Source organism: Eschrichtius robustus, chromosome 20, assembly GCF_028021215.1.
Source record: "Eschrichtius robustus isolate mEscRob2 chromosome 20, mEscRob2.pri, whole genome shotgun sequence".
NCBI classification, from domain to species: Eukaryota; Metazoa; Chordata; class Mammalia; order Artiodactyla; family Eschrichtiidae; genus Eschrichtius; species Eschrichtius robustus.
Window position 1 is genome coordinate 56,925,930 of NC_090843.1, and position 10,962 is coordinate 56,936,891.

The following is a 10,962-nucleotide window of genomic DNA, read 5'->3' on the forward strand; positions in this document are numbered from 1 at the left end:
TTCCCTCTGCTAGAAGGGCTCTCTCCCTCCTTACCTAGCTCCATTTTTTTAGTACTTCCCATGTGTTGGGTACTGGGACAAGGACTTACCACCAAGTAAGTTTCCTCTTGCATTCTTATTTCCTCTTGCATTCTTTGGCTCAGTCTTAATTGGTGGGTATTACTGTTATCCCCGTTTTCTAAACAGGAAATTAAGGTCAAGAAGGCAACGTAATTTGCCCAGAGACCCGAAACTAGTACGTGAAGAAACTGGGATTCAAACCCAGGACTGCCTGACTCCAAAGCCCATTTTCTTAGGCACTTAAGTACTGTGTCTCCCAACTCCTTCACGTTCGCCTCATTACCCCCCCAGTCGCCTTCCCTGACACACACCCAGTCGAGTTGAGCGCTTCCACTCTGTTCCCACTGGCCACAGCCACCACAACACAGTAATTTTAATTTTCTAGTCGCCCCACTAGACGAAGCCCACCCTAGACAAAGACGCGGTCCGCATCTTTGCAAGCTCAGCGACTGGGGAGGAGACTACAGCTCACGTGGGCGGAAGTGCGGCGCCCCCCCCCCCCACCCCCGGGCTTGTCTAGGAAGACCGGAGGACTGGACTTGGTGGCCATCCGGTTCTGGCGCCCTGGGGGGCGGGGGGCGGGCTGGCCTGGCCCCGAGCGTCCCCTGGCTGGCCGCGACTCCACCCGTGACAAGTTGCTGGGGGGAACACAATGGCCGAAGCGGCGGAGGTAGCACTAAGTGATGGGGACACTGAGGGTGGCCCGGCGGCGAGGCCCCGCAGTGGCGGTGTGTGCGGCGCTGGGCTCCTGGGCCCAGGTCTCTGGCTCCGCCAGTCTGGCCCAGCCGCCAGGGCCCCAGTCAGTCACGGTCCCGTCCCTTGGTCTTCCGCTCGCAGCCCCAGCCCGCAGCTTTGAGGTCCTCCGGGCGGCCCACCCAGCCCGGGTAGGCAGGATGGCCCTTCCTGGCTCAGCGCCTCCAGGGCTGTTATCTATGGGAGCAGAGCCCGTACGGGATGCGGCCAGGCCCGGTGCGCTGCCAGTCCACGCACAAGGCGGTCTCCGAGAGATCCGAGTGCAGGAGAGTGAAGGGGACCAGGTCATGCTGGGTAAGGAGCTTCTTCAGTGACTCCAAGAGTTATTTATGGGGACCTTGTGACCTTCGCAAAACGAAGTTTCTTCTGGGTTGGATGAGGGTCAGGGTGGTGGCTTCTTGGATTTGGAACAAGCATCACAGACCTCTGAATCCCTCTGGGATACAGAACTGTCTCTGTTCCGTTTTGAACTATCATCTAAAAAGTCAGGCTCACTGCGCCGGTGCTCGTCCCTCCCACCCCCACCCCCACCCCCACCCCCAAAAAATGCCTCTAGCAAATAAAATGAGACATCCTGATGCCTTGCAGTTATTCCTGCACTCAACTAAAGTAAGTTAGATTTGGTACAGTAATACACAGAATTAAAGGTTTCTGAACAGTGGTTAACATGACGAAAGTGATGCATAACTAACAGCATTGTCCAGTCTGAACTGAAGCGGGAAAATCTTGGTGTCAAGATCATTAACCAAGTAACAAAATTTAAACTATCCATTATTTATTGAGCGCTAACTCTGCCAGGTGTCATTTAGAGCACTTTACATGTATTTAATCCTCACAAAACCGCTTTTAAATGCTATTACTGTCCACATTTGACAGATGAGGAAACAGAGGCACAGAAAGGTTAAGTAACTGAAGGTCACACCGCAAATAAATGGTAAAGGCAGACAAGGCAGCCTATGTCCAGAGCCCATGTTCTTAATGACTATGCTCCAGTCTCTTATGGTAATCTACTGAAATCCGAAAAGCCATGAGTGGTGCCAGGGGGAAATTACAGGAATGGAAAGAATGACATTTTTTTCTGAAAAATTAACTGGACTTCATAGTAAGCGTATTAGTTTCCTAATTACCACAAACTGAGTGGCTTTAAACAACAGAAATTTATTCCCTCACTGTTATGGAGGCTACAAGTCCAAAATCAAACTGTTGGCTGGGCCATGCTCCCTCTGAAGCCTCTAGGGAAGGATCCTTTCATGCCTCTTCCAACTTCTGGTAGCCCTAGGGGTTCCTTGGTTTGTGGCAGCATAATTCCAATATCTGCCTCCATCTTCATATGGTTGTCTTACTTCTAGTTCTCTGTCCAAATTTCCCTCTTCTTATAATGACACCAGTCATATTGGATTCAGGGCCCACCCTAACGACATCATCTTAACTTGATTACATCTGCAAAGACCCTATTTCCAAATAAGGTCACATCCATAGGTGCCAGGTAGACATGAATTTTAGGGGGACACCATTTAATGCAGCACAGTAGGGAAAAATTATTCAAGAATAATGTAAGATTAGGAACTTGGGGCAGGGCATTACCAGAGACAAGAATATTAGAAAAACATGCCAGTTTCAGAATTGTAAACTTAGAAATAATCTGGTTTCCAAGAGAAAATTTTCACCATTTCATTTGGTTGTGAGGTATAGATTTTGTCCAGGAAGTCCAGCTGGCTCTTTAGCTGGGCCTTACGCTCTGATCACCAGATTTCAGGGTCTGGTCCTACACTTTCCAGGTCCAGAAATTTTACTTTGTCAGTGTACCTATCCAGAATTATTCAGGCCAGGGAAATAGACTTACCCAAACCACAAGAGAGTGGTATAAAAAACAGGGGAAAATACAACTGCCTGATCAGAAATTGAGCGGGCTGTCAACACATTTTCTATCTAGGAAAACCTATAGAGGAAGGTAAATTCTAATCAGAAGTTTGCTTAGGGCTTCCCTGGTGGCGCAGTGGTTGGGAGTCCACCTGCCAAAGCAGGGGACGCGGGTTCAAGCCCTGGTCCAGGAAGATCCCACATGCCATGGAGCAACTAAGCACATGCGCCGCAACTACTGAGCCTGCGCTCTAGAGCCCGCGAACCACAACTACTGAGCCCACACGCCACAGCTGCTGAAGCCCACATGCCTAGAACCCATGCTCAGCAACAAGAGAAGCCACCCAATGAGAGGCCCACACGCCACAATGAAGAGTAGCCCCCGCTCGCCGCAACTAGAGAAAAGCCCGCGTGCAGCAACAAAGACCCAAGGCAGCCAAAAAAAAAAAAGAAAAGTTTGCTTAGTGGGCATGGAAGCAAAGCAAGGGCATTGTCAGGTAATATTAATGCAGATGTCATCCTGCTCTGATCACTTGGTATATCTACGTGCTCTTGGGAGGAGGGCAGGTGTCTGCCAAGGGGACAGAGAATACCCCCATGAGCTGGAGTGAGCACCCTCCCCTGAACCAGTGCTGGAGGCACAGGCACATTTTTGCTCTCTGAGTCCATCTTTTCTAGATGTAGAAACCTAGTGTTTCTTCATATCGGGTTTAAGACAATTGATTAAGTTCCCCTGTCTTGATTATTATAATCATACTCCATCCAGTGCTCCTCTGAAACCAGGTCCTGGTAACCGTGATTGGACTTAGGAATTCCAGGATTTCCTTACCTCTTTGAGTTATTTCTACATGTGGATAATTTCAGCCATTATATGTTGATACTTGCTGGTTTATTATTAAAGAGTAATCTCTTCCAAGTTCTATTGGCATCTTTACTTTGCTCCTTTGAAGGGATAGCAAGCCCACCCATCCTTCCTTTACCTCCACTACTCTCTATACTTCCCCACAGACTTGTGTAATCCGGCACAGTGCTGTGTTCTTACTGGGCCCAGAGGCAGCCTCTGCATTTAAAGTGGTGCTTTGAGGCAATTACTTTTCAGTCCTTCATGGTTGACAGTTGAGATAAAACTACTTGCCTTCTTCTCCCTATTTATTGGGTATATCCACTAAATGGCCAAGAAGATGAAACTGTAACTAAGGGTCTCACCTCTCAGGCAAAAATATGTCATAAACAACTCTTGAAGTATCAAGGCTGCTCACCATGATCCACCTAACTGCCCTTCTCACCTCCAGAGGTGGGCTCCCAGCAACCAAGTTTATCCCATGTGATACCCCCTAGCCCCTACCACCACCGATTACAGTCAAAGTCAACACTTGACCTAAACTGGGACAACTGATTCTCTTTTCTAAGATTTTGGAAGTGGAACTAAAGAAATCTAGTTAATACAGGGCTGGTCTTTTGCATAAAGGAAATTTTAAGATCCAGGAGCTAAGGTACTAAAGGAAAAAGACAGTTTGCCGAGAGAATGATGTGGACTCAAAGTCTGATTCAGTAGCTCTCCCGTGTGTTTCTGACGATCCGCCGAGTTTGGGAACTGCTTTTACAGACCATAGAAACCAAAGTTAGGTTTAGAAGCCTTTCTCTTTCCCAGATTATAACACCATTTTTGAGAATCTAGAAGCTCAACCCAATCATAGAAATGTTTTACTTTGAACATTTGTTTCCCCTTCTAAGAATTTCTTTTCTCCTAGCATTAGTGGAGGGAAGCCATATATATGTAACGAATGTGGGAAAGGCCTTAAATCAAAGCTCAGATCTGATTATCCATCACAGCATTTATACTTTTAACTTATGTTTCAGATAATGAAAAGAAAACTGAGAAGGAGGAATGGAAGCTAAAGCAGGAAATTTCTGAAGAAACAGGATCAGGACACCCAGTACAAATACCCCATGGATCTAAATTCTTAGGACCCAGTGAAAGTGAGAACAGCTTGGAGAGGCAACAGGTAAACTCAGCAGAGGCTGGACTGCTACACTCTTCTTTTGAGGAAAAGGGGTTCAGCCAAGTGAGCATTACCCTTAAGAAAACCCTTATAGGAGAGGGAAAGCTTGACATTAATAAGAAAGTGAGAATTTGTGATCTGACCCCAACCGTTACACATCAGAGAGTTTCAACAGAGGAAAGAACCTATAGGTGCAAGGCATGTGGCCAGAGCTTCAAATAGAAGTCAGGACTTACTCAGCATCAGAAAATCCATACCATAAAGAGAATCTATAAGTGCAACAAATGCGGAAAGGTCTTCAGCAGGAGCTCTAACTTGTTTATACGTCAGAGAATTCACACGGGAAGGAAACCTTATGTTTGTGGTGACTGTGGCAAAGACTTTAGCTGAGCTCCAATCTCATGCGACATCCGCGAATTCATACCAAGGAGAATCCGTATGAATGTAATCAGTGTGGAAGAGCTTTCAGGGGAAGCTCAAACCTTATCCTGCACCAGAGAATTCATAGTGGAGGGAAGCCATATGTATGTAATGAATGTGCGAAGGCCTTCGGTCAAAGCTCAGATCTTATTATCCATCACAGCATTCACAGTGGAGAGAAACCCTATGAACGTAATGACTGTGGGAAAGCATTCAGTCAGAGCTCCCATCTTGTTAACCACCAGAGAATTCATACTGGGGAGAAACCCTATGAATGCAGCGAATGTGGAATAGGCCTCAGGCAGAGTTCCCTTCTTATTCAGCATAGTGGAGAGAAACCCTACAAATGCCCTGAATGTGGGAAAGCCTTCAGTGGGTGCACAGTTTCTCTTAAACATCAGAGACTTCATATTGGAGAAAATCTTGAATATGAGAAAGCCTTCAGTTCAGATTCAGAACTTAACGGACAGGAGACAATTCACAAGGAAAAGAAATCTTATGAATGTAATGAATGTGGAAAAACCTTCCTAGGCAGCTCAGATCTTATTAGATATCCAACAATTCACACTGGAGAAAAACCTTTTGAATGCAGTGGATGTGGAAAGGCCTTCAGCAGGATCTCAGTCCTTATAGAACATCAGAGAATCCATACTGGTGAGAGGCCTTATAAATGCAGTGAATGTGGGAAAGCCTTTAGGGGGAGCTCTCAACTTATTCAGCATCAAAGAATTCACAGTGGAAAGAAACCCTATGAATGCAATGAATGTTGCAAGACTTTTAATCAGAGCTCAGACCTTATTCGACATCACAGGATTCATAGTGGAGAAAAGCCCTATGAATGTAATGAATGTGGAAAAGCCTTCAGGTGGAGCTCAGACCTTGTTAGGCATCAGAAAATTCGCACCAGAGAGAAAGTTCATGAATGTAATGAGTATGGAGAAACTTTCAGTCAGAGCTCAGGTCTTAGCATCAGAGACACCACACAGAATCCTAGGAAGACAGTAATGATAAAATGTCTATATATATATATATATATTTGTTTTTAAATACTGTTGTGTCTACCTTTAGCCATCGTAACTATAATACTTGGAAAATTCTAAGCGTCTTAAGAGCGATTTTCATCTGATTCAGTTTAGAGTGTTCAGCCTCAGGCTGTGTGCAGATTTGTCCTTCCTAAACACTTTCCACAAAGACCTTGATGGGGTAAGCCTTTAATTACATTTTCACTCCTTACTTTATCATCAGAGGTTCCACACCACAGGGGAATCTTGCAAATGGAAGAACTTGCTTGTAAAGCACCTACATCATCACAAAATTGTGTCCTCGTGTGTCCTCTTCAGCAGCACCAGGAATCTAATAACTTTTCCCATCTTTTTATCCATAATATGAACTGTACCAAGGGAATATAAGATAGGTGGGATAGCCTGAACTCTAGAATGAATGGTTCTTCCTGGGACAGAGTAAAATCCAAAAGTCTGAAAATGGTCCTGATGTTTTCTCATTAGAATAAATGTCAATATATAGAGTAGATAAGGTAGTTTGAGCTTGTTCTTCCATTCCTAGTAAAATCAGATACAGAAGCAGCTAGTTTAATTAGGAAAAGGAAGTGACTAGTAAATCATAGGACAGTTACCTTCTTTCATATAAGGGTAGAAGTTGTGATGAAATCTCTTCTGTAGGATTTAAAAGTATAATGGCACTTTGGAGTCTGACATACTGAAATCCAGGTTCTGTCACTTTTAATCTATGTAATCTTAGGCAATTTTTTTTTATGTTTCTGAGCCTTGGTTTTCTCATATGTAAAATCAAGATAACGATACCTCCCTTGGGCTATCTTGAAGATTAAATGAGACAATTTTGTTAAGCACTTAGCAAAGTTCTAGACACATAGTATATACAACAAATGACAGATGTTTTTATCAGTAGTTCCTGTGGGCGGTGATTATCTAAGGCATTTTGAAGGAAAGGAGACAACATATTCTCCCAGGCTAAAGTCTTCTGGAAAATTACATGATTCTGCATTTCCTGATCCTACTTGAAGTCAGAAGGGGCTTGGCTTAGTGTAAGTAAATGGTAAGGATTGGGGAAAGCGGGGGTGGGGGGGATTTATACAAATGTTCAAGGATGCTGTATCTTTTTTTTCTTTTTTTTTTTTTTTGTGGTAAGAACACTCAACATGAGATTTACCCTCAACAAATTTTTAAGTGTATGACACAGTCTTTTAACTATAGGCACAGTGTTGTACAGCAGACCCCTAGAACTTACTCATCTTCCATAACTGAAACTGCACCTGCTGAATAGCAACTCCCTATTTCTCCCTCCCCCCAACCCCTGGCAACCACCTTTCTACGCTTTGCTTCTGTGACTTTGACTATTTTAGGTACTTCGTATAAGTGGAATCATGCAGTATTTGTCCTTCTGTAGGATGCTGTATCTTGGAATAATAAAGTTAGCAGTGAATCTGAGAAAAGTTACTATAGCACTATAGAGTTGAATTAAGATTTTTCTTGGAGAGGCTAGCGTTAAGCTGAAAGTATTAAGAGGTCAAATCAATAAGTATCCTGCAAATATGATAGTGAACTTTAATTCCTGTAGGTGGCTTAACTGGTTTTGAGACAGTAATAATCAGAGAAAATAAGGAGGTCTCAACTTTTTCACATGATAGAAAGCAACAAACAAAAGTCCAGGACCAGATGGCTTCACAGGCGAATTCTATCAAACGTTTAGAGCAGAGTTAACAAAACCCTGATACCAAAACCAGACAAAGATATCAAAGAAAGAAAGGAAGGAAGGGAGGGGGAGGTAGAGAGAGAGAGAGAAAGGAGGAAAGGGAAGGGAAGGGAAGGGAGCAAATTACAGGCCATATCATAAAAGGCAAATTGTAGTGAGTTGGAAAGGCTCTTTCGACCATCTGAACTATTTCAAAGGAGTCAAGGCACTGTTGTATGCTTTAATCTTTGTGTTCTTATAACTCATCAGGTCTCCAGTCCAGTGACCTTTCTATCCATTGTCCCTCCCTGGTTTTTACCCTTTCCTATTAGATACCTCTGTCCAACACTTCAGCCACTCTTTTCCCAATATCCTTTTTGCCTCATTCTTCAGTCACGTGTACCTAGCCAAAACAAAACTACCATGGACAGTCCTAATTGTCCTTTCCTGAGCCTGCACCTGGGTTGAGGAAGAAAATCACAAACCTAGGGAGACTTATGCCTTTGAGCACTCAACACTAATGCAATCTCTAGTCGGCACTCTCTCCCATTATCTGTAATACCACTTAACACCTCCCCCTCTCTTTGCACATCTGACCACCCACCCACCACCCTTCTTAGCACACAATCTCTTCACAAAGAAAGTAGAGACCTTTGCACAGAAACATTTTCAACTTTTTTCTTCCATTCCTTTCCCTCACACATCTCTCATATACTGTACCCAACTTTGCTCCCTTCTTAATAGAACTGCCTTTTCTCATATCTAGGGGGTCATCTTTCTGTCTGTGCTTCCTATCCCACTCCCTCTGGGACCTCACTCCATCCCATTATCCCATCTCCTTCCTGTATCTTCACCTCTCTTCTCCACTGCCCCTTCCCAGATGTGTACAAATATGTTCAAGTATCTTGCATCCTAAAAACCAAACAAAATTCAACCCCAACCCATTTTTTCCCTATATCATCTCCCTTTGTAGCCAGTTTTTGCCGGATCTTAGTTCCCCAACCAGGGATCAAAACCGGGTCCTCGGCAGTGAAAGCACGGAGTCCTAACCACTGGACCACCAGGGGATTCCCACATTGTCTCCAATTCTTAACTCTCTTCCTCAACCCATTGAGGTCCCTCTCCCAACACACTGTCAAATCTGTCTTTACCAAGCACACCAGTGACATTGGTCACCAGATCTCCTCTTTAGCTGGCTCCTTTCCTCCAAACCATTTCTTCCCTGAAGCAGGATGGGTTTGAATGTAGCAGCTGAGGATGTTGAAAATAGAGCAGGTAAATATGTTGATGTCCTTTGGCTGCAGCTAGAGTACAAATAATTTCTCCTTTCAGCTTCTGCATCTCTCATGAAATAAAGATTTGGAGGAACTTTCTCCCTACCTCTGAAGTTTATGAGATTAGAAGACCTAAAATTCTGGTCAGTCATGTGACGCTATGGCCATGTTTTGTATGGTTGGGCATGAGTTAAGCCTATGGTGAAGAGGGCCTTGAACAGCTGGGAACGAGTTTGGAAGGACTGGTTTCTCTGTCTCTGGAGTTTTATTAGAATCTTGGGTAAAATGATTTTTCCTCATTACCTCTGAAGGGTATCCATGACCATTTTTTGGATGTGTGATCAAGGAGACTGTACCCCCATGTGCTTTCTTTCCTCTTAGCATAAAGAATCTCTGGATCAGATCTGGCAGCACCTTGAGATCCTGAGAGTGAAAGTGAACTAGGCTTCTCTGAGCCTTGGTCTTCCATTGCTGTTCTACTTGCCTCAGAACTGTTCACCTTTTTAATCCATCATACACACCACTATTTGATTCTCTTGAAATACTGCTTTTATTATCTCACACACAAACATGCAAACTCACATTCAAAAAGTAGCCAGTGGGGCTTCCCTGGTGGCGCAGTGGTTGAGAATCTGCCTGCCAATGCAGGGGACACGGGTTCGAGCCCTGGTCTGGGAAGATCCCACATGCCGCGGAGCAACTGGGCCCGTGAGCCACAACTACTGAGCCTGCGCGTCTGGAGCCTGTGCTCCGCAACAAGAGAGGCCATGACAGTGAGAGGCCCGCGCACCGCGATGAAGAGTGGCACCCGCTTGCCGCAACTAGAGAAAGCCCTCGCACAGAAACGAAGACCCAACACAGCCAAAAATAAATAAATAAATAAATAAAAATTAAAATAAAGGAATTCCTTTAAAAAAAAAAAAAGTAGCCAGTGGCTGCCCGTTACCTAAAGTAAAAGTTCTTGGCTTGGCGTTTAGTTTGAGGTCTGGTCTAATTACTGTCCCTAAACAGCTAATGCATCGTTCTGACTCTTATCTCAGGCTCTCCTGATCCCCTGCGGCATTCAGAGTCCCCACCGCTTAAACTAACTTTTTCTTTAAACACAGGCAACGTGTCTGACAGGTTCTGACGGGCACACACTCAATTCTTTAAAGGAAAATGCCTTGTCGCTTTTTTTTTTTACATTGTTCATTGTAAGAAAAATTCAAACACTGAAGCATGACTTGTTTGAATGAACAAACCAAAGTCCTTTGTTTCTCCAGTCTCACAGCTTACAGGAAGCCATTATTACATTGTAAATCTTTTACGCATGTTCTCCTTTTTTCTTCACACTCCCTACACATTTAGCTTTTTGAAAGCAGGGAACTATATTCTTGTATCCCCTCTCCTCCAACCCAGACCTAGACTTACATATATATTTTTGTTCAATAAATGTTTGAATGAATGTCCGAGTTTATAATTTTCTAGTTTTGAGGCAGTTGTTGAAAACTATAGCCATCACAGGAGCACAGTGTATGTAATTTCCTTTTTTTTTTCTTTCCATTCCAGATATAACCATAAACTAGTCACTGCAGAAAAAAATTCAGGTTAAATTATATTTTGCTTGCTTGGTCAAAGTATCCATTTATTTCAAATTAAACTTGGTGACTGGTTTCTAGTTAAGTGTGTTTGTTGTTGTTTTGGCTGTGCCGCACAGCTTGTGGGATCTTAGTTCCCTGACCAAGGATCCAACCCCGGTTCGGAAGTGAAAGTGCCAGAGTTCTAACCACTGGACCTCCAGGGAATTCCCTCTAGTTAAGTATTTTAATGATTCCCATTTGAAATTCAGTTGTTTGCCAGAAAGTGGTGCTTCATGTTACATCTAAATGTAATTGCTCTCTAGC

The 10,962-nt window shown here is 43.9% G+C and overlaps 1 protein-coding gene across 1 annotated transcript; it reads left to right on the top strand.

Annotated features, from left to right (window-relative positions):
• Positions 1-584: 584 nt before the first annotated feature.
• Positions 585-6,142, top strand: LOC137754173 (zinc finger protein 345-like). Its single transcript, XM_068529635.1, is given in 3 exon segments — positions 585-1,107; positions 4,534-5,061; positions 5,064-6,142. Coding segments are annotated over 3 exon segments (1,971 nt in total). The 5' UTR covers positions 585-743.
• Positions 6,143-10,962: the final 4,820 nt, after the last annotated feature.